Source organism: Notolabrus celidotus, chromosome 19 (genome assembly GCF_009762535.1).
Source record: "Notolabrus celidotus isolate fNotCel1 chromosome 19, fNotCel1.pri, whole genome shotgun sequence".
Lineage (NCBI taxonomy): Eukaryota > Metazoa > Chordata > Actinopteri > Labriformes > Labridae > Notolabrus > Notolabrus celidotus.
The window spans coordinates 5,436,726-5,460,572 of record NC_048290.1 but is presented as its reverse complement, the minus strand read 5'-3'; the positions used below and the strand labels follow the sequence as shown (position 1 = coordinate 5,460,572).

General features: G+C 40.9%; 1 protein-coding gene across 2 annotated transcripts in view; it reads right to left on the bottom strand.

The window, feature by feature from the left end:
- Nucleotides 1–21,889, bottom strand: part of fcho2 (FCH and mu domain containing endocytic adaptor 2) — a 67,900-nt gene extending 46,011 nt beyond the window's left edge. The window contains exons 1-4 of one of the 2 annotated variants that reach the window (XM_034710149.1): nucleotides 21,693–21,889; nucleotides 4,426–4,517; nucleotides 106–180; nucleotides 1–18 (exon numbers count right to left, since the gene is read on the bottom strand). The exon at nucleotides 1–18 is cut by the window's left edge and continues 124 nt beyond it. In XM_034710149.1, the coding sequence (XP_034566040.1) occupies nucleotides 1–18; nucleotides 106–180; nucleotides 4,426–4,517; nucleotides 21,693–21,725 (218 nt within the window). In that variant the 5' untranslated portion in view covers nucleotides 21,726–21,889. The remainder of the gene's footprint in view (nucleotides 19–105; nucleotides 181–4,425; nucleotides 4,518–21,692) is intronic. The other variant, XM_034710150.1, reaches the window with a different exon arrangement.
- Between the last annotated feature and the right edge of the window lie 1,958 nt (nucleotides 21,890–23,847).

Genomic DNA, 23,847 nt, shown 5'->3' with positions numbered 1-23,847 from the left:
CACACCGGAGCGAAAGTGCTAGGATAACAAGACAAGACGCTTCAGAGGAGAGAACGCAAGAAGAACGACTTTTTAAAATATCTGTAGGAAGCTGCTCACACTCACCCGAGTTGGGAGAAGTTGCCCGCTGATTTGGCGAGTTTGGTCATAGACCTGGCGTAGGCTTCTTCAATAGTACTCCTGCGACAGATCAAACACAGAGATTAAAGATATATAATGAAAGTTTTTCTAAAGTGTTTCCAGCTCAGTTTTGCTTCAAACACGCCGTGTCTTAACTATTTGAGATCTACACCTTCTCTGACCTTGTAACATGAATGTTTGACCACATGCTCTGTGTGTGTGAGGGCAAATACATGTGGCTTGGCTTCTTGGGATCTCTTCATAAACCTCATGTTGAGGTTGACGCAGCGTGAAAGTGGGTGTTTGAATCCCCTGCTTCTCTCAATTTCCCATTTTGACTTCATCATCTGCAGCAAAGTGACAGCAGCACAAAAAGCCTAAAAAACGGAGGCAGTGTGATCGTCAAAGCCTGAATTATGCATGTTTCATTTAGCCTCTCTCTCCCTCTCTCTCTCCCTCTCTCTCTCTGCAGTTACTTCACAGGAAGAAGGTCAGCCAGGGGGAAGCGGGACAAACACACACAGCGACACAAACACAGGTACACACACACACACACACACACAGAGAGAGAGGATGGGACAAGCTCCAAATGCATCACATTCTCACTTCCACATCTCCGTCTCAGCTCAGAATAGACCTTTATTTTTGTACTCATCATTTTGTGAATACGGCGAAAGTGCCAGGAGTAACGTGTGACTTTAAACAACTTAGAAGAATAAAACTAAAAGAGTCCAAGTGTTTATACTCCAACAGTTCTATGCATGAATCAATGCTTGGGTTAAATAGCAGCAAACATGTGGGGAGATTTGAATAAATGGGACTGGTGCTGATGAAAAGTTAGGAAATTCTGAGGCTCCTGAAGTCCTTTAAGTTGATTGTTTTTACCTTTTTTTGCACAAGTTGACTTTCTTGTGCACAAAAGTTAATAACCAGTGTAAGTGCACAAGATTTGCAGATCTGTGCACACTGATTTGCAAACCGTGCACACAGATTTGCACACATTAGAGTTGTTTACATGAGACAGCATCACTCTTGTAACATTGTTCACACACTTTCCTGATAAAATAAGCTACATTAGGACAGATGTCAGAATGAAGTTGTTGTTTTTTTCTCCACTTCTGTGCATTTTGTCATACTAACTTCCTCTCACCCTCTCTCTCACTTACTCTCTCTTCCAGAAGTTGCTTTAAAGTTATTGGAAGAATACTTATAAACTAGTTTTTAACAGGATGGTATGTGAAGTAACGCTCAGTGTGCAAACAGAGGACGGTGTTGTTGTTATTGTTTCAATATTATCTTGACAGCATGCCGACTATAGTCCTATAGTCCTGTTCATGTCATTCTTCAAGTATGAGAAAAACTTTGAAGAATGAAGACTATTTTCGGTCACTTCTTCTAAACTCTCTCTCACGTCAACTCAGACTAAAAGAAGAACTGAGAATCAAGCAGCAGTGTGCAGCTATTTTTTGCATCTTGCAACAAATAACTGCAACAAAGCAACTACAAGAAACTCTGAGGATGTGTGTGTGTCTTTTTTTCTGGCTGAGAAATATTAACACAATGCACTGAGTGTCTTTCTCCACCAGAGGGAGCCAGAGGGCCGTTTGTCAGAGGGGGAATGGCTCTGAAAATCATAAGACAAGCTGGAAAAATGCACGGTGTGATAAGAGTTTCATTACTTCCTTAAAAATTTAACATAGTACAGCTCAAGAAACACGTCTCTACCTGAAGCTCTGTCCCTTTAAGAATGATTGACTGATTTATTTGTATAGAATAAACAACAGTGTTCTTGCAGACGGCGTAAGTGTTAATATTTGATGGAAATGAAACACTGCAAGGTGATTTATTACATCATTATGAGCCTGAGTGGTTTAAACAGTGACCTTCAGCTGAGCAGCTGCTGTAGTAAAATCATATGCCGACCATTCACCATCATAGGGATGACTTTAGATGAGTTTTAAATTGATGGATTATCAGTCCTGAGAACAAACTTAATGGTAAGAAGCTGCTATCCTGGAATTATCAGTAACAGTAATGTTAAACTGAAATCTTTATTCGTCCTCATTCATTGCCAATTAAGACCTGCCAAACATCTTTGAATACCCTCAGTGTGGAGCAGGTCAAACCTCACACACGCTGCAGTAAATCAAAGAGTCTGAGTGCATTCCTGTACGTCGCCTCGACGGAGGAATCCACGGTTTGATTCCAGCGGTAGAACATCCATCATGTGTAAACACACACCTCTGACACGCTGAGGCTAATCTTTATAGTGTTGGGAAGAGTTAGATGAGAAGCTGTTATTATGGTGTTACGGAGACACAGGCACTGAAGGTGTTTAAGGTAATAGCAGGTTACAGGTGGGCGGAGCTTCTTACATGAAGGGATTAAGATTACATTACATGAACACTCATCTGAATCTACATCAGTGATAATACAGAGACTGTCAATTAGCATAAACTACCAGTCAAAAGTTTGGAAACACCTTCTCATTCAAGGGTTTGTATTTATTTTAATTATTTAAAACACTGTAGATTAATACTGAAGACATCAAAACTATGAAAGAACATATATGGAATTATTTAATTAACTAAAAAGTGTTAAACAAAGCAGAATATGTTTTATATTTTAGATTCTGTAAAGTAGCCCCCTTTTTCCTTCCTGCTTTGCACACTCTTGGTATTCTCTCAGTCTGCTTCATGAAGTGGTCTCCTGTAATGGTTTCTAATTAACATGAGCCTTGTCAAGAGTTCATTTGTAGAATGACTTGCTTTCTTAATGTATTTGAGACCATCAGTTGTGTTGTTCAGAGGTAGGGTTAGCACACAATGGATAGCCCATATTTGACCACTGTTGTAATCCAGATTATGGCAAAACCAGATTATGTCATAGTTTTGATGTCTTCAGTATTAATCTACAATGTTGAAAAAAAAAAACATTGAATGAGAAGGTGTGTCCAAACTTTTGACTGGTAGTGTATATTACAGCCACGTGTAAATGTGAAGATTTATGACTTTAACTAAGACAACTGAGGGGCTCTGAGAAGTTGAGGAAGTCAATTCTTCTGGCATTTCATGAAGTGAAGCAGTGAGAGATTCACTGACAAAATGAATCATTAATAATGCAAAAAGCAATTAATATATAGAATATGAAACCTACACACATGAGCTATCTAATTGATGGATATGTCCTTTCAATCCTCTCCCTCTTCTATTTTATTTGTTATTTGTATTTATTGTTTTTTTATTCCAAATGTATGAATGATGGTGTGGCCTTGTGTCACTGCTCTTTACTTTACCTACTCGTTCTCTGTCATTATTTTTGATTAATATTATCTTTATAACACGGCAATGGTGATGTGTAAATAGTTTGTTTGACGGCGATGTCATCTGCTGTGAAAAAATTCAATAAAAATTTTGATCACAAAAAAAAAACAATGCAAAAAGCTGCAGACTTAGTTGAAACAAACCACTCTGATACAGACAGATACATTGGTTGAATGATTCAGTGTGGATCATCCATAATACCGTATTAACCAGAATATAAGACTACCCTGATTTCAAGACAACCCCTAATAATTTTTAGCTTCCTGCTGCCTCTTTGGAAACAAACAGGTGATGTCTTTGTGATTACATGCATGTTTGATTCAGTCTGTGCTCACTCCTGGTGGAGGACAAGTCAGTGAGAGTGTGTTATCATCACTTACTGTGCCAAACCACCTTTCCTCTGCATTTATGTGCATGTAGCTCAAAAGCTTCAGCTTGTGGGAGACTAAAGTTAGTCCTTAACAAGTGCTCGGGCATAATGCACGCAGGCTGCAGGAAGGTGATCTAATCATTTCTCTCAGTCCAGATGAAATAAGTGGATGAGCTCATTACCTCAGCCTATGGTGGCAACAGATACTGGATTAATATTCGTGTCTTGATTCATGTTGCAACATGAAAGAATTTCACAAATAATAAAATGCAAATTGTTCTACTCGACCTGATGGTGTTTACCACAAAAAAGCCTGATCTACAGTTGTACCTGTCTGCACAGGCTCTCACCAAAAGCCCAGGAGGGGGAATTAAATGTCAGATTGGTGCATCACTCGCCACGTCTACAAGTACAACAGGAACTGAAACTGGAAGTTAGGAAACATAAATAGACTCAATTACTGCTAAAAACCACTGGACCAACCCAGCTGACGCTGAGCTACCACAATAAAGGTGAGGCATTCATTTAAATACCACACTAATGAAACAGCACATCAATTATGTGCTGTGTGAACGGTATTGTTACATCAAATGAAGCTCACTCTTGTCTTACCTTTCTCTGATGAAGTCTGTCAGCTCCTTGGAGGATATTTGGCCATGCTTCATGTTATGGTAGAGCACATCGAAGCCATTATTCTTTTCACCCTGTAACACAGAGACATAAAAAAGATGCAGACAGATCAGTCACCTGAGCAAACACCTGTTGGATCCAACAACAGGTATGGATGGAACGTCACCGTGAAGGCTTTTTCCAGCAGCAGCGCTCTGACGCTCTGCATAGCTTCCAGATGTGTTTGCAGCAGCTTCTGGTCCACCATGCTCATCTTTGCCATGTTTGTCGATAGTGAATATGTAATACGGTTTTAAAATGTGGTAGAGTGATGTGACGCTGGAGCATAAGTAAGAGTGAAGAGCGATTATGAGCGAGAGCTGGATGACTCTGTGTGTGTGTGTGTTGATGTAACCATGCCACCAGAAAGTGGTGTCTTGTTGCACTGATGCTTTCACGACACAATCGTCCCTCTGAATAATTCATATGACTGAATATGTTGGGTTTATATTTAAGATGATGTTTGAGGGTCATGGAGTGACCCCACAGTGATACTGGTTTATTTAAAAACACTGTTAGGTTAGCCTAGTATGAAGCAGGTTACACTGAAAGTGAAAGCAAACTGTGAGCACACCAATCCCACTGAATAAAAGGACAGCATCACCATACATTTTAAGGACATGGAGAACCCTCTTCTTTAGTCCAGCCTTGAGCTTCCTCTTATAAGTTAGCTTATTAAAGACAGAGCTGTAGAGACTCATCTATTTGTTTTCATACATTCAATCAATCACAAAGTATTTATAAAACCACTTAACAGTTTGTTTTTTTCCAAATTCAGATTTAATATTTTCTGTTAAAAATTTGAGGTTTCTTTCCCCCTTTATAATAATAACAATATTAATAATAATTAATTTAAAATACATTATTATTATCATGTTTATAAATATGTGTGTTTTTATTCGCATTTTATGATATTAATTATAGTATTATTATTAATATTGTTAACACAAATAATAATGAAATTAATATACTAAATATAATAAAGAAAAATAATAACTAAAATAACAAAAATAATAATAATGTTATTATTATTATTATTATTATCATGTTAATAATAATTGGTGTAGTAATAATAATATTTTAAAAATATTTGTATTTTATTATAGTAATTATAGATTTTTATTATTACTACTATTACTACTACTAACAATAAATAATAACATAATTAATATAATATAATAAAAATACAAAATATTATTGTAGTTGTATTATAATAATATTAATAATACTAGTAATCATAATAATACAATTTAAAAATATTAATATTTTATTATAGTAATTATATCTTTTTATTATTACTACTATTACTAATAACAAAATTAATATAATACAATCCATGTAAAAAATTATATTTTTAGTATAATAATAATAATAATAATAATAATAATAATAATAATAATAATAATGAAATTAAAATAAAAAATAGGTACCCGCTTTGAATTCCAGAGCTTTATAGGTCAGGGCCCTAAACGGATCTACCAGTCTGTCCACAGTTGTACAGCTGACAGGTCAGGCGTGTTTGTCATCTAATAAGAGGCGGACACTCTACAATTTAGTGACACATTATTATCAAACATTCCTCTGTCATTACTTCAAAGAGGAGGAGAAGAATCACTTCACTTCCACGTTGTCCTCCATCAGTCTGTTTCTTCAGTGAGGATGACTAAAGCAACATAAATGAAGTACTGTCCAGCAGGTTGACTGGATTAGAAGTTTTATTGGTTTATTTAGTGGGATGGGGAACCATAAAATGTCTGCTCATCAGCATCAGGAGGACTGAAGCTCTACATGACGGTCCTGAAATGATGACAAATACAGAAACTCAAACTGCAACACAGGCTGAAGCTCATCCTCATTCTCAATCTGCTGTCCACCTCTGTTTCACCTCATCCAGACACCGCAGCAGATATTTCCTAGTTCCTGGAGCGATCCAGTGTCAGCAGTTTGGCGCACAGGGGTTAGACAACATGAGTGAGTTTGGGCCTTGTTTTTCCACACTGACCGAGATGAAAGGTCAGGAAGTTTGTGTCAAAACCAAGCTCACGGCTAGCTCTGACCGCGCTTTATTTACAGAGCAAATACACATTAATCGGGGGAAACATCCTCCTCGAGTTGGAGCTCTGCTTTTCACCTCCTGCTGTGTAACTATAAAAGTGCAACATGCATAACACCAGCTTTACATAACACTTACAACATAATGCACACGGAGCGAGAGACGCGGCGGTGGTGGTGATTGGCCGATCAGACGACAAAACAGGGAAGTGAGTAAAAAGACACACAAAGCTCCATACAAAGCAGAACAGCAACAGGAAGAGAGTCAAACAAGTGTGCTCATGTGGAATGTGATATCAATGAATACATGAGACAAATACTAACAAACACAGGAACCAGCATGGGCGGTTTGGACTCTACAGCAGGTTACAAATACACAGATTTACTCTGAACATCATGTGAAGAAGTAAATCTGCAGAAACTGAAGTTTTAAAGGTCTAAACTGGGACTGATCACACTCTCTGATGAGTTCAGGAGGGTTAGAAGAGAGCAGAAGTATAGGAAGTGAAACCACAGCACTGTTTCTCAATGCCCTCGTCTGTTCACTCCTTCACACTAGTTGTTTAATATTCCAACCACACGCTGTGAAATCCAGGAGTACGCTCTGCTCAGATTAAGATTGAGAGGTTATTTAATCGCCCTCCTGCCTGTCTTAAAGAAGGAGAACACACTGAGAGGTTAGCACACATGTGTCAATCACAGCTTGGGAGATTCACAGAGAGTACAAGAGTGAGCAGAGTCAGGTGATATATATACAGGGGCCTCAGCTAAAGAGTGACTTAAAGGAGTAAAGGTAATGGCTGAGCAAGTAGACAGCTCATGTCATGGTTGAATGTACTCTAATGCTCGTGCTGGGAAAACTTGTTAACCTCGAGCTGCACTTTAGGTTCAAGCGAGCATCAAGAGTCAGTGACAGACGGTTTAACTTGCAGTAGTTGTGAGACTGACATGTCTCTTCATATCCAGCAAAAAAGCTTTTATGAAACAGCTGAGCGCTGACTAAGATCTGCTGAGTGTTCGTGGAACTCCTGGGTAAGGGATAACTCAACAGGAAGTGCACATTATCACAGAATAATGGATGTTAACCTCCGAGGAAGGGTGCAGTCATTTCTGCTAATGGACACCTGACATGAGGTTGTTATTGTGCTTGTACTACGGCTACTCTGCAAGGACAAAAAAACAGAAGTCAAAGTCTGGAGTTTTTTCACAAGCTGCAACACCTGAGGATGTGACTAATACCTGGAGCAATCACAAACCCATTAGGTCCTCATGCTATGGTCGCTCTGTTCATCACACTCGTATGCAACAAATCTTTAATACAGCTGGATCGCAAGAGATATTTCTGGTCAATTAGCTTAGCAAGAAAGCTAATGCTATGCAAGCAAGCTTCAATAGCATTAGCAACACTACTAAAGGCTGATTTTACTTCTGCGTCCAATCAACGGTGTAGCCTACGCCAGATGTCTGCGTAGCTCCTGTACCTACACAGAGACCTACACACGTAGCTGACGTGCACCTCCTCCAAAATGTAACTGTGCATCGAATCGACGAGGACTGCAAGCCCTGTGATTGGTCCACTTGGCGGCATTGTATTTCCCACATTTACAGCACTTCTGGGATCCCCACTCATCGGCCGTGTATTTCATATCCTCCTCTATTCTTCCCTGTAATCATGTCTTTATGATAAAGGAGTATAAATCAGCCTTAACAGTATTTTTTACAATAAGGCTAGCAATGTATCCAGCAATGGCAAACTATAGTGTAGTTATCCATGTGAGAGAATGCTTTAAATTAGAAACATTAGACATTTTTGCTTTATAATTGGAACAACTAAAGTTGAAAAGTTGAAAAGTTGTTTTATCATGACTACTGGAGCAGTCAAAGGATATTTAACATGAACCTGTTGGGGGCTGTGTAATCCCTGTTAAAAATGTTTAAAAGGTGCAGAGTGTAGGATTGGTGGCCACTATAGACTGTATAAATAATGGACGTAGCATCCATGACGTCACCCATCTGTTCCTGAGCGCTGTTTTGAAGCCAATTGTTGGTGGGACCCATATTGGTAATTCTGAACTTAACCTAACTTGTGTGAGGTAAAGAGGCGGGCTTTGAGCCTCTCAGCCAACAGCTATGTGTTCCTGCCTGTCAATCAAGTCAGTTATGCTCTTAAATGGGCAAAACTCATCATCTTAATATCTTCTGAAGCGTTGCGTTAGAAACAAATTCACCCCCCTTAAACATGTTTATTTATGCTGCAAAGATCGCCTTTTTTGAATGGGTGTTTATGTGATTTCCGATACTTTCGGAGCCAGCCTCAAGTGGACACTTGAGGAACTGCAGTTTGTTTTTTTAAGTTGTATTTGGGGTTTTTTCACCTTTAATGGATATGACAGCTGAAGAGAGACAGGAAATGTGGGGAGTAGAGAGTGACGGAAGGCTTGCAATAAATGGTTGGGTTGGAATCAAACCTACAACCTCTGGGATGAGGACTATAGCCTCTGTACTTAGACCACTAGGCTAACGGTACCCCAAGAAACTGCAGTTTTGAACACTTCTGCATTGGCTTCAATTCTTGCACCCGGAGGTTGCCGCTTGGTTAAAACCAGAAGAATCACATCCCTGACTAAAAATACCAAACAATCCTTCGCAAATGTGAGGATCTGAAACATGTCTTTGTCTCGTTGGTTTCAGGTTGCACAATAAAGCTGATCCAACGATGGGTTATTATGAGACATGCAAATGCACAGGGTGAATATTTGTAAGTTGTCGCCTGTTTGCTCATGAGTTCACCTCGTCTCTCTTTAAACATACACTCATGATCCCCTCAGATCACAATATAAGAGTAGCTTTAATCCCAGGGAACAGCCTTAGAGTATGATAATGATCTAACAGAGTCAAGTTTACACACAATAAAACAGCTACATGACATATCCTCAATCTGAAATACCACCTGAAAGAACTGATTTAAAAAAAAACCTCAGTGCTCCAGTTATCATCTCACATCTGCCGGGCAGAAGAGGACAGGAATTCAGAGCGTTTGTAAGAAGGCAACAGCAGATTCAATATCCTGCATGCAGGGAATCAAGTGTTTATTGCCTGACAGGCAGTAATGAAAGCCATGACATGGAAGGAGAGCTGGCTAATATCTCCAAACATTATACTGCATTCTTGTTCGAACAATAAACGACGACGAAGATGATCTCAGCTGGAAAGACTCTAAAGTTGTTCGGATTTCGGTGCACTGACACGTTGTTTGATTCACAGGGTTGTCTGCATTAATGTGCAAACTTAAGCATCAGAATTATCCAGAAGCTGCACATTAAGACTCTTGATTTGTCAATAAATTACTTTATGGAAATTAAAAACACTGGAACAAAAAGCACTGAAGCCTGCAGTCCTACATCTGTGAATTTAGAAACACGTGTCTGGATTGGGGGATTTTTACGTCCCACTTTAACTTTATTGGCTGCAGACTTTGTCACAATAGAAGAGCTTTTACTTTCTGTAACTGAAGGGGAAGATGTCTGTGTGTGCACTTCCCTGTAAACTAACACTCAAACACACTCCAGGTGAGCTCGACCGGGGAACACAACACATGAGAAAGAATCTCACTGTCCAGGTTAACAAAACCGACGAAGAAACCAGACATTTCCAGCACAAAGAAGCAAAAACTAGGAACAAACACTGACACATTATAGCAGATATCATTCTGTTTCATGATTACAAATTCAGTCAGTCTCTGTATTGTCGGAGCCAGAGTCTGGTTCGCATTGCCGGCAGTAAGTCGAATTCGTTCCCGGTGGGGGTTGGACTCCGCCAGGGCTGCCCTTTGTCACCGGTTCTGTTCATAACTTTTATGGACAGAATTTCTAGGCGCAGCCAAGTGGCGGAGGGTTTCCGGTTCGGTGGCCTTGGGATTCCGTCTCTGCTCTTTGCAGATGATGTCGTCCTATTGGCTCCATCGAGCGGTGACCTCCAGCTCGCGCTGGGACGGTTTGCAGCTGAGTGTGAAGCAGCGGGGATGGGGATCAGCACCTCCAAGTCCGAGGCCATGGTGCTCAGTCGGAAAAGGGTGGCCTGCCCTCTCCGGGTCGGAGGGGAGTCTTTGCCCCAGGCGGAGGAGTTCAAGTATCTCGGGGTCTTGTTCACGAGTGAGGGGAAAAGGGAGCGGGAGATTGACAGACGGATCGGGGCGACGTCTGCAGTGATGCGGGCGCTGTACCGGTCTGTCGTGGTGAAGAGAGAGCTGAGCCAGAAGGCAAAGCTCTCAATTTACCGGTCAATCTACGTTCCGACCCTCACCTATGGTCACGAGCTGTAGGTAGTGACCGAAAGAACGAGATCGCGAATACAAGCAGCCGAAATGAGCTTTCTCCGCAGGGTGGCTGGGCTCAGCCTTAGAGATAGGGTCAGGAGCTCGGACATCCGGGAGAGGCTCAAAGTAGAGCCGCTGCTCTTCCGGATCGAGAGGAGCCAGATGAGGTGGTTCGGGCATCTGGTTAGGATGCCTCCCGGGCGTCTCCCTGGGGAGGTGTTTCGGGCATGTCCGACTGGGAGGAGGCCACGGGGAAGGCCCAGGACACGCTGGCGAGACTATGTTTCTCAGCTGGCCTGGGAGCGCCTCGGTATCCTCCCAGAAGAGCTGGTGGAAGTGGCCGGGGAGAGGAGTGTCTGGGCTTCCCTGCTGAGGCTGCTGCCCCCGCGACCCGGACCCGGATAAGCGGAAGAAGATGGATGGATGGATGGATTACAAATGCATGTTAACCTCTGCCAGACACAGGCTCTCTAGTTAATGAATAATGTTGTATAAGATGCAGCCGACATTACATCACACCTGCAAGTCGCCTATATGGGTTCATATAGACTTCTTATATGAGCCTGGTTAAAAAAATATCTCAAGTTTCATGAAAGGAACTTTAAATTATCAGTCAAATAGAAACCACAAATCATCACAATCGGTCCAATTGCAAAGTCTGAGGCATCTGCCTGTAAAATGACACTAAAGCTACAGTGAGGAGTTTTAAGCTAGTAATGACACAGACTGAAATCAGCACAGACGCCCGTATATGTCCTCATAAAGCAAATAAGAGTCACTGTTTCTGCTAAGTTAGCTTTAATGCCAGCTACTGCTGCAGCCAGGTTAGTGTCAGATGAGGTGATAAACAGCATGCAGACCAGAAGTGTCTTTGTTTACATTTTGCACAGCTAAGATTCTCAGTTAAAACTCCTGTGAGGTCCTCTTAGCTGGTTATGAAAAAGACTGAAATGTATGCTTATGCTTCTTTGTGTGCCACAGAAGCAAACAAGATCATCAGCATAAGGACTGATGTTTTATATAGTCTTTTTTAATGCCTGAAATCACTGCTGCAGGGTAGGTGTCAGAGGAAGGGGACTAACTCGGCTTTGCGTTGTCAGATAGCACCCGCCATACCCCACTGGAACCACTTTTGAAGCATGAGCCCAGCTTGAAGCAGTTAGACTCGCAAGATCACAAAATCCCGTGAGAACTCCACAAGATCACGTGGGAGTATCAAGACCACGTGATAATGTATGCAAAGGACATACTAACAACAGGTTACTGTGCCTGTCAGAGGTTGATTTGCTGATCATTTGGATAGTATTCTGGGTGACTTGGGTGAGTATGCTACATAATTATTAAATGATAAAGCCATGTCTACATGATTTGATCTTGTCTGTGCATGAGGTTTCATTTCAAAATCAACTGTGCTTCATGGTACGTATCTTTAGAAAAGCAGAGCGGGAACAGGACACTTCTAGAATGGATCTTAGATGCGCTACAGCTTCAGATGGAAACACGAGCATTAACCAGAGTGGGCATAGAACATCTCCAGGGTGTGCAGCAGAACATGCTTGCAGTGGAATCATGGGGTAGCTGAAAGTTGCAGGGTCAGATAGTTCACAATTTATACTGCAGAGGTCTTCATTAGAGATACAGCTGACTGTTACAAGAAACAAGGATGAGATTCATTTTTTAAGATACACTACTTTTACATGTGCAGGACAAAATCAGCAAAAAGAAAAGAGGTACGGTTTATTCCACCAAACACAACCTGACGGCAGAGGTAAACAAATGAACCCATCTCTATTCATCTGATAGAGCTAATAAGAACATCTTCTCCATGGCTGCTTAAGTCACTGCTGCAGTGTAAACAGTGTTCATTCATCCCATCACAGTGTAAGTGTATGAGTCTCTGTAAATATAATTTCCACTAGCAACAGAGTAAATAGGAAATAAGCTGCCGTGGAATTAAAGGCTGACGTGAGAGCTTTCAGAAAGGTGCAGTGGAAAAAAAAACGTGTCTGCTCACTCTGAGGAATTTAGGAACATCTAAACAAGACCGTCTTCTCCCCCCGCCCCGCCCGCCCCCCTTCAGACAGACTGTACACGGCTCTCACAGAGCCTCCAGCACGGAGCCAGCAGACAGCGGGATGACATCACAGCGTCTGCCACCGGTCATGTGACCAGAGAGGCCTGGGAGCGGTGCACTGAGCTGTCACATCGCACAACAAGAGCCACACACACACACACACACACACACACACACCCAAGAACAGGACTGAGTGAATCTAGGTAAAACCAGAAGACTACATCACCATGGGGCCGGATTTGTGTTTCAAGGAAAGCGAAAAGTCAATGTTTACCAAAACCTTTGACCCCTGGAGGAATATTACAGAAGATGTAAGCGATTCTCACGACATGTTTTAACCTCACAACTCAGCAAGAGCTTTCTCTAAAGACAAACAGAGAAAGACATCTCCTTGGACTCTTATAGTAACGAGTGGAAGTCTGACTCTGACTCTGAACTTTCATTCAGAGAGTCTACACACCACACACACCACACACACAAACACACAGATTCACTGCAGCAGGGAGAAGAATGGCATCCTGGGGCTGTTGGCTGTATCAACACTGATTGCTTATCACAGCGCTTTCTTCCCATGACACGCTAGAGGCTTCCAGACTGCACATATATACACTTATCATAGATGTCGATCACTAGGCCAAGTACTCGTAGGAATCTGGAATATTTACAGTACAATAACAAGGTTAGAGTTCTGATAGAATAACTAGTGCAAGTCTTTGTTATGAATTTCTACAACTGAGGTTCATCTTTATAATCTTAGAGAGATTTTAGTTTGTTTTTGGTACCATGGGAGGAGTTAAAGCTCAGTTTGTGGTGTCTTGAGGGTCATGAAACAGTACCGTAATACCTAGAAAAGCTTCACCCATGTATCTGTTGTATGTAGCTGTTACTATTACAAGGTATTACAATTTATTGTGATGTACGTACATTTTCTTAACACTAAACTACGAGAAAAGGTTAAGTCACTTGTCGATGTATTCAGTTTCCTTAGGCTGCTTGATCGTAACCGTAAAGTCTAGAATAGCTTCACCCATTAGGCCGTTCCTTTCACAATAAGGCACTACAGTTTGTTGTGATCAATGTCCATTTTCTTAACAGTAAACTGTGGGAAAATGTTCAGTCATGCATTTAAAAAACAAACATTTTGTGAGTTTCGTTGAGCAGCAGTACCGTAAATCCTGAAAAAGCTTTTCCCATCGCAACCAAGCGGCAACCTCCGGTCTAAAAATATGAGTCCAATGCAGAAGTGTTATAAACTGCAGTTCATCCAGTGTCCACTTGAGGCTGGCTCCAGAAGTACCAGAAACCACATACACACCAATTCAAAAAAAGCCGATCTTTACAGCAGAAATAAACATGTTTACATCCTGGTACAAAAGAGGAGTGTAGGCTGGATAGCTTATTACTCTATTGGCACACACTGTACAGGGGGTGAATTTTTTCATAACACTGCAATTTCTAAGATATTAAGATTACAAGTTTTCCATTACAAGAGGCACAGCTGACTTGACTGAGAGGCGGGAACACTGTAGCTGTTGGCTAGGAGGCTCAAAGCCCGCCTCTTTACGTCACACTCGCTCAACAGCAGTTATGTTGAGTGCAACATTTCCAATATGGCTGCCGCCGCCGAGTGGCCTTAAAACAGCGCTTCAGAAACAGATGGGTGACATCACGGATACTACGTCCATTATTTATACAGTCTATGATCACAACAGACACCCTTAGTTAAAGCTCTGTGACAAGCTGTAACTATTACAACAAGGTATTACAATGTTTTGAGATGTACGTACATTTTCTCCACACTAAAATAGAGGGGAAAAGGTTTGGTCACACGTCGATGTATTCAGTTTCCTTAGGCTGCTTGATCGTAACCGTAAAGTCTAGAATAGCTTCACCCATTAGGCCGTTCCTTTTACAATAAGGCACTACAGTTTGTTGTGATCAATGTACATTTTCTTAACAGTAAACTATGAGAAAATGTTCAGTCAAGCCTATAAAACAAAACCTTTTGTGAGTTTCGTTGAGCAGCAGTACCGTAAATCCTGAAAAAGCTTTGCCCATCGCAACCAAGTGGCAACCTCCGGTCTAAAAATATGAGTCCAATGCAGAAGTGTTATAAACTGCAGTTCCTCCAGTGTCCACTTGAGGCTGGCTCCAGAAGTACAGGAAACCACATACACACCAATTCAAAAAAAGCCGATCTTTACAGCAGAAATAAACATGTTTACAGTCTGGTACAAAAAACGAATGTAGTCTGGATAGCTCATTTCTTGATCGGCACACACTGTACGGGCGGGCGTTCTTAACACAGCAATTTCAAAGATATTAAGATTGTGAGTTTCCATTGTGAGAGGCACAGCTGACTTGATTGACAGGGGTGAACACTGTAGCTGTTAGCGAAGAGGCTCAAAGCCCGCCTCTTTACGTCACACTCGCTCGACAGCAGTTATGTTGAGTTCAGCATTTCCAATATGGCTGCCTCCGATTGGCCTCAAAACAGCACTTCAGAAACAGATGGGTGATGTCACGGATACTACGTCCATTATTTATACAGTCTATGATCACAACAGACACCCTCAGTTAAAGCTCTGTGACAAGCTGTAACTATTACATCAAGGTATTACAATGTATTGAGATGTATGTACATTTTCGTAACAGTAAACTATGAGAAAAAGTTCAGACGCACATTTTTTTTTTGTGGGTTTCATTGAGCTGCAGTCCTGGAAAAGCTTTTCCCATCACAACAGAAACCCTCTGTCAAATATCTGCATTAAAAATGACATCATCATCAAGCTGTTGCATTTCTTCAAGTATTAAATAAAGTGTAATGAATTCAATTTGTGTTTGTTTTCCTAAAGTAAAAAGTAAATTCATGTTTCAGCTGCAGTGGGCTGCTGAAACATTACTGTAAAGTACAGAATGGTTGCACCCATCAAAACAGAAAGTCTTATTAGTCAAATCTCTGTTATGTTGTTCCTTCTCTTCAAGCTATTGCAGTTCCACATACAGTATCATAATTAGTTATTACAGTTCATGCAATTTTTGTAACATTGATGCTACATCATTAGAAAAAGTAAGGCTGTCTCTTTTTTTAAAGTTTCATTGTACTGGTAAAGCCCTGCAGGGGAGTCTGGAAAATCAGAAACACTGTCAAACACATGTGGATCAAACTATAGAGTTCACTATGGACTATTTGACATTTTAAGTATTTTTGCAAATATCGTGCAGTTAAAGGTTGCAAGACTCTTTCAACTGAGTTCTCCTCCTACTCTTAAACCACCTGCTGCTTCTGCAAACCAGACCAACTACTATTTGGAACAACAGAGGGTTTCAGTATAGTCAACAAATACATGTTGGCTCTGTGGCCAAGGCCCAGGGTTTTCCCCAAAAATTTAAGCCTCTTCCACCACATAGTTACAGTTACACAAACATCACTGTGACATTAAAGACAGTTGTTGCTGTGGATCTATCTGAACCCGGAAGAAGAAAGGGGTCAGAGAACGTGTATTCATAAACAGGTCCGTTTATTCTGCTGCAGTTTATTTCCTCAAAGGCAGAAATTTTTTTATCATTTTAGTTTGATTCACTCCAGTCATCGCTACAGGTAACAGCTGGCTACCAAGAAAAGCAGGATTTTCTTCGACAAATGATCAAAGATTGAAAATGTGGACGGCATAAGTGACTTTTAGAGGATAGATTATGGTAGAATTTATTTTCTAACAGGCACTTGTTGTCCACATTTTAAATAGAAGTCGTGCTTTCAATGAGAGATAATACATTTCATCGACTTTTAAATACATGGGCTAATAAAGGATAATTTCCCTTCCCAGTTATAACAGTGTCAGAGGAAGTAGGGCTGTCTTAAATCTAGAGCTGGGCGATAATTCGATAAATTATAGTGGTATCATTTTTCTCAATATATAACAAATGTTTGATAAAAACTCAATATATATAAACCTGTAATTACACCCCCTCAACCAATGGAAAGGGAGGGGCTGCTAATATGTGTTAAACGCTGGTTCCCACCCAACATTAGACAGAAGATGAATATGACATTGAACAGCCAATCATGTCGCAGAATGAAAGGTAGGTGGGGCTTAAAGCTGGGGTTGGTAGTCAGATTTAGATACACTTTTTGTTATAATGGTTAAAATTATCTTTATGTCCTGATGGTAATCAATACATAATGTGTTCTTTAAAAAAGAGTGAAAAAAACCTGCTATCTACAGCCGGAGTAAAACACCAACCAATCCCTGCCATCAGGAGCCAAATAATGAAACCAATCAAATCCTGTCCTGCCGTTCTGCCCGCCTCCTGCAAAGCGTACATTTCATGTTTGTTTGTGTTTTTAACTTTCACTATGAGAATGTTTTGGTGTTTTCTTACCGCTGAGTGAGACATGAGTTGACGTAGTGCAAAACACAAAGCATGTGCTGAGGACCGGTTTTGAATCAGTCACCATCATATGGTCGCGAATCAGTGGCGCTCGTGCATGCGAGCGGGGGCGTCATTTTGGAGGAGCTCCGAGTGGAAGCGGGAGGGGTTAGACGGAGTCCTGAGGACATGCTACATTCAAATTCACGCTAGTTTTCCGTGGCTACCATCCCTAGCTTTAAAGATGTTCGGAGCAGAACGTAAACAAAGCTGAAACTAGCGACAGCGACACTCACTCAAAACCTAGCAGCTCAAAGCTGAGTTGTTAGTCTGACACTGTATTAACTACTAACTTAATACATTTTCAGGAAGTGGGTAAATAAATCTGATTATACAAATGATCTCAACCTGAGAAAAATAAGAATCTATAAACTAAAACTTCACAAGAATCTAAATTTACACAAAAGACCTGCTTCCTGTTAGCACTGTCTAAAATGAGGGATTCAAAAAGCTTACAAGAGAACAAAATCAAGATACAAGCTGGACAAAAAATTCTGCCTTTAAATTTAAATGAAATAATTATTTGATATTTATCGTGATAATTATCGATATCCACTGATATGAAAAAAAAAGATTGTGATAACATATTTTTGTGATATCGCCAAGCGGCAAACTCCGGTCTCAAACGATGAAGCCAATGCGGAAGTGATATAAACTGCAATACATCGAAAATCCGCTTGAGGCTGGCTGCAGAAACACCGGAAACCACATAGATATGAATGGGAAAAAGACGATCTTTACAGCATTAATAAACATGTTTACAGCCTGGTTCAAAAAACGGCTTGGCCCTACAACGCTAATCTCTCTAATGGCACACACTGTACGGGGGGTGAATTTTTTTCTAACATGACGGTTAAGAAGATATTAAGATTATGAGTTTTGCCCAAATAAGGACATGACTGACGTGAATCCCGGTCGGGAACACACAGCCATTGGCTAAGAGACTCACACTACGTCACACTCTGCCTAGTTGAGTTCCGCATTTCCAATATGGCTGCTGCCGTCGATTTGCTTCAAAACAGCTCTCAGGAACAGATGGGTGATGTCACGGATACTACGTCCATATTTTTTACAGTCTATGGATATCGCCCAGCTCTACTTAAATCACTAAAAGAGCTAAAGTTTATATTTTGGTGACTGTTGTTCTTTATTCACCAAGCTAACGGGCTAAGTTGCAAATTGGGACACTTCTTGAAAATACAAGCATCCACCACTGCTGATATACCAGACCAGTTGGGAAGATTTGAATATCCAACTGTATATCCAAATGCCTCAGTGAACTAACTAACTCATGCACAAACACAGAAAAAAAAAGGGAAATGGACATTTCAGATGTGTATGTAAAGCAAGTGAGCGGAAACGTTGCAGCCAGGGTGCGTTCAAGAGCTGCAGCTTCAATCGAAAAAACATTGCAGTACCATGTGTGGCTCTTAATTCCTCAAGAACTTGTTTATTCAGCTGAGGGGGAACATGTCTACATGAGAGATTCAAGCCAAGATTAAATACAAGGAAACAGATTGAACTAAATTCCTCATCAAAGACAAGATGGTGAAAGAGCGCAGGAATGAATGACGATAGGTGACAGATTATAATCTGTGCGTGTGTCGGCCTGAGGTGATGATTTGTAGTCAACTCATTGAGAAATGGTTGCATCCTCCAATGCCAAGACTGCATGTGTGTGTGTGTGTCCTGCATGTTAAACACACAGCTGATCTTTGCCATCACTGGATTCTCTTGTGGCCCTCCGAGGGGGCACAAAGGCCAGATTGAAGAATCAGGAGTGTCCCGGCTCTCCCTCTCTCCCATTCAGTTAATGATGGAGTCTCCTTTAGAGGAGGGATCTTCAGATGGACAGTACTGTAGTTCTTAACTGCTCAGGGAGTTTTCAGTGACTAGGGTCATTTTGTGAGTCCGGTACCCTTCAGCACCTGGAGCGGAGGTCAAATGAGGCCAGAGAGAAGAGCTGTTATTCCCATGTTAGGGGAAACAGAGAAGTGGTGGAGAAATGTGCTGAAATATCTGCATCAGAGGAAAAACTATGGACCTCAACGCAGCATCAGATGATCATCAGTGCAAAAAACATACACAGACATGAGCTTACTAACTCATTAGTGTGAAGGATGGTAGCATGGCATATCGTGGTCTGAACTACACTATTGTTTTGTTTTCCTGATTGCCAGGAATGTATTTAGTTACCATGAGAAAACAAGCTTTGTTATCTCAGGACGACGTGAAAATGAGTCAAAATCTTCCCAAAATGCATTTTAATTCACTCATTGTCAGGGGCAACGAAGTAAATAAATAGCATGAATTTATGTCCACTTTGGGATTGTGTGAAAACTACAAAAATATACCTTTTGTAATTAAAAATATCTACAAATATTCTATATTTAAATGGATATGTCTAGCACTATGTTTAATCCTCCTGTTACCCTCATATTTCCTAACAGCTTTTATCCTAGGGGTTAATTTGACCCCAGCAATTTAAACCTCCAGATTGTTACCCAGGTTTATGTGTCAGGTACTTCATGTTTCTTTGTTGACTACCTAAATATCCCTTTAAATAAAATATATTTCAAGCATAAACACAATTTAAAGCATTCAGAAGGACTTCTTTTGTAAAACAGAACATCAAACTGCTGCAAGTTTCTCATGCTCTTCTTAGCCCTGCCTTGTTTCTATGTTGTGAAAACGTATGACGCAGGACACATCATTGATAATGGAAGATCTTAAATGGTTTGGTTGCTTCATTGTAGATGTTCCTTATTTTATTTTAAAAAAAAAAAGAAAAAAAAAATTCCTTACTTACTTACTTCTGTGCATTGCCTTTACACTGCTTGGCAGTACCTGCACCCAAATAGACTTGAAGCACTTTGTTACTCTTACTGATCTTGTTTCCTCTTGTCTAGATCTTTGCTTGTGTTGTTCTTGTTCTCGTATGTACGTTGCTTTGGATAAAAGCGTCTGCTAAATTACATTGTAACATTGAATGTCTTTAGACACATGGATGCTGGAAATATTATATCTCATTCTAAAGGTTGGCTGTTTGATCCCAGCTCCTGCAGTCACATGGGGAAGTGTCCTTGGTCATAGTGACCTCAATATCATCCAAAACAACCAAAACAAATGTGTGTAAATGTTGATATTTCTTATGTTATATACCAAAAAAAAATTGACCCCAAGGAACACTGATTTATATTTTTTTTTACAGGAAGTTGGAACATATCAAATTTTTAATTTTACATTTTCACAGTTGTCCCAATTAAATTAGGAAAATTCATGAAATATGAAGCCAAAAAAATTATGTTCGTCATTAATTTAGAGACATTGAATGGGGTCCAATTGACCCCAAGGATTATAGGAGGGTTACAATGATTACAGATACACCTTATCAGTAATAGAATAAAAGCAACAACACATTTACAAGCATATATATTCAATTTAACTCTACTTCTGACACTTTTTAAAGAGAAATATTAAAAGAAAATGTGATTTATTGAGTTTAAAATGACTCAAAATAAGAACAAAACATGACCCACATTTGCTGCAGTGGTGATAGTTCCTTACATGACTTATTATACTCATGGCAAAGGTGTTTTTTTATTTAATGACACTGTCTTTAGGGCTTTGGGACTTGTGCAAGAGCAATAAAAGGTTGAAAAACAAAGTAGACACTATCAGCAAAAATAGACAGGCTTCACTTTGCAACCTGCTTTAACACAGCCACGTCAAAACGTCAAGAATTGACCTTTAAAGCAGGAAACAGGGAGCAGTTTGAACACAGTTATTGTTCATGTAGTGTTAACTTTTCTTTATAAGTGTTTAAATTCACTGTATGTGACATTTAAAGGACAGTTTCCATGTTTTTAAAGCTGTTCTCTAACTTACTAAACATCTGGCCTCTCACTGAAACTTTGTGACGGAACGGAATGACGCGTCCGACCAACGGCTGTGATTGACAGCCGAGTCGTCCAATGGCGTTCAAGGAAGTGACCAGCAACATTCCACGCGAGCCGGAGACAGCCAATCACTGAGGAGCGTGGGCGGGTCCTTTGAGATTTCAAGTTAGTTTGGTTTCCAGAGGCCCCAAACCCCGGGGTGGCAAAATAATACTGGCCGAGGAAATGCACCCAGAGCCGGGGGGGAGCTGCTGAGTGGTTAGTCTGGACACCACCACTGCTCCAGACACAACTTACAAATGAACCACACGACTCAGCATGCAGCCTTAAAAACAGCTTCATTACTGGGTGACATAGACGTGATAAGGGAGGGAGCACAGCAGTGGAATAATACGGAATAGCACCGGTGTAAACATGGTTATTAAAAAGCACCACCTACCCAGAAATTCTCCAGGAAGTACGGGGTTATCATCTTGCTTAATTCCTCTTCGCCACAACTCTTTAATTTGTTGTACAGCAACTTTTAAAGCGTAAATCATCCACCGTCCTCCCCCCCTGTTTCGGTTGTATCTGCCTTTCCCCGTTTTCCTCCTCTCTCCCCTTTCTTCTCCCTCCCCACCTTCAGACTCCACCTCCACTCCGCCACAGTGTCTCTAGCCTCTGTGTGTGTTTGTCTGCAGACAGTAAATGGAGGAAACAGCGCCCCCTGTGGTGGATAGATGTAAACGACGGGGTAAAATGCTGCGTTCAAGTGCAGCACGTAAACTCCTGTACTCATTTAGACTGATGATGTTAAAGGTGACATATCATGCAAAATCGACTTTTGAAAGGGGACATATCACGCTTTTTTCATCAATATGTATTGGTCTAAGAGGTCCCCAAAACATGTCTAAAGTTTATGCTCAAAAAAACACTTTGAAATCAGATTTTGGCATGCCTGAAAAGTCCTCTTCTTCATTCCTCCTCAGAACACTCTGTTTTCCCTCTGACCACGCCCCCTCCGGAAGTGGATGTGGCCTCGGCTCTCCAGCATGTTGATCTAATGTTTACATGTTGGCTGAATATAAACGGCTGCTCAGAGATCACGTTACTTCAACCCTCTGAATCTGATCCTGACGGAGAGGCGCCTGTAGCAGGACCTCTCTGAACGATTGGTCATAGATTTAGTGTTTCTTGTTGTTTTATTTATCAGTATGTAGACGTGTGTCTTGGTACACAGCTACGAACATGTAGCTATGTGGCTATGCTAACTAGCGCTAGCACTTATCCATGATAAATAAAAATCATCCACTAGATCTTCAAATCTGCAGACGTGGGGAGTAAAACCGACCTCTGCCAGAAAGGCAGCAGGACCTTTCTGAAGGATTGGTCACAGATTTAGTGTTTCTTGTTGTTTTATTTGTCAGTATGTCGATGTGTGTCTTGGTATACAGCTAAAGCTATGAACATGTACCTATGTGGCTATGCCAATTAGCGCTAGCACTTATCCATGATAAATAAAAATCATCCACTAGATCTTCAAATCTGCAGACGTGGGGAGTAAAACCGACCTCTGCCAGAAAGGCAGCGGGACCTTTTCTGAAGGATTGGTCATAGATTATGTGTTTCTTGTTGTTTTATTTGTCAGTATGTCGACCTGTGTCTTGGTACACAGCTACAGCTACGACATGTAGCTATGTAGCTATGCTAACTAGCGCTAGCACTTATCCATGATAAATAAAAATCATCCACTAGATCTTCAAATCTGCAGACGTGGGGAGTAAAACCGACCTTTGTGTTTATTAAGACAGCCTACAACTAGCATGCCTCCCTCCTAAGCTCCTTGTTAGCACACATTTGTGCAGGTAATGAAAAACGAAGGAGGGGATTCGGTATTATTTTATACAGTCTATGGGCTGAACAAGCTCCGAGCTCTGACTCCGTGACAGACCGGATATTGTTGTTACGTAACAAAAACACGGAAGTCTGAAACGGCTCGTTTCACACACATTTACAGAAAGGTGGAGAAATCAAAACGGCGGCAGCCATATTGGTAATGCGGAACTCAACTAGGCAGAGTGTGACGTAGTGTGAGTCTCTTAGCCAATGGCTGTGTGTTCCCGACCGGGAGTCACGTCAGTCATGTCCTTATTTGGGCAAAACTCATAATCTTAATATCTTCTTAACCGTCACGTTAGAAAAAAATTCACCCCCCGTACAGTGTATGCCATTAGAGAGATTAGCGTTGTAGGGCCAAGACGTTTTTTGAACCAGGCTGTAAACATGTTTATTAATGCTGCAAAGATCGTCTTTTTCCCATTCATATCTATGTGGTTTCCGGTGTTTCTGCAGCCAGCCTCAAGCGGATTTTCGATGTATTGCAGTTTATATCACTTCCGCATTGGCTTCATCGTTTGAGACCGGAGTTTGCCGCTTGGCTGAAACAAGCCGTTTCAGTTTTCAGTGTTTTTCATACGTCACAACAACCATAGACTGTAAATAAAAATGGACAGCGTTGCTCCGCCTCTTCCCGTTGTACAGTTCTGAAGCCAAAAAATCCCTCTCCCGGGCGCAGCCATTGTGCAGCCAGAGCTCAGGTCACACTGTGATGTCAC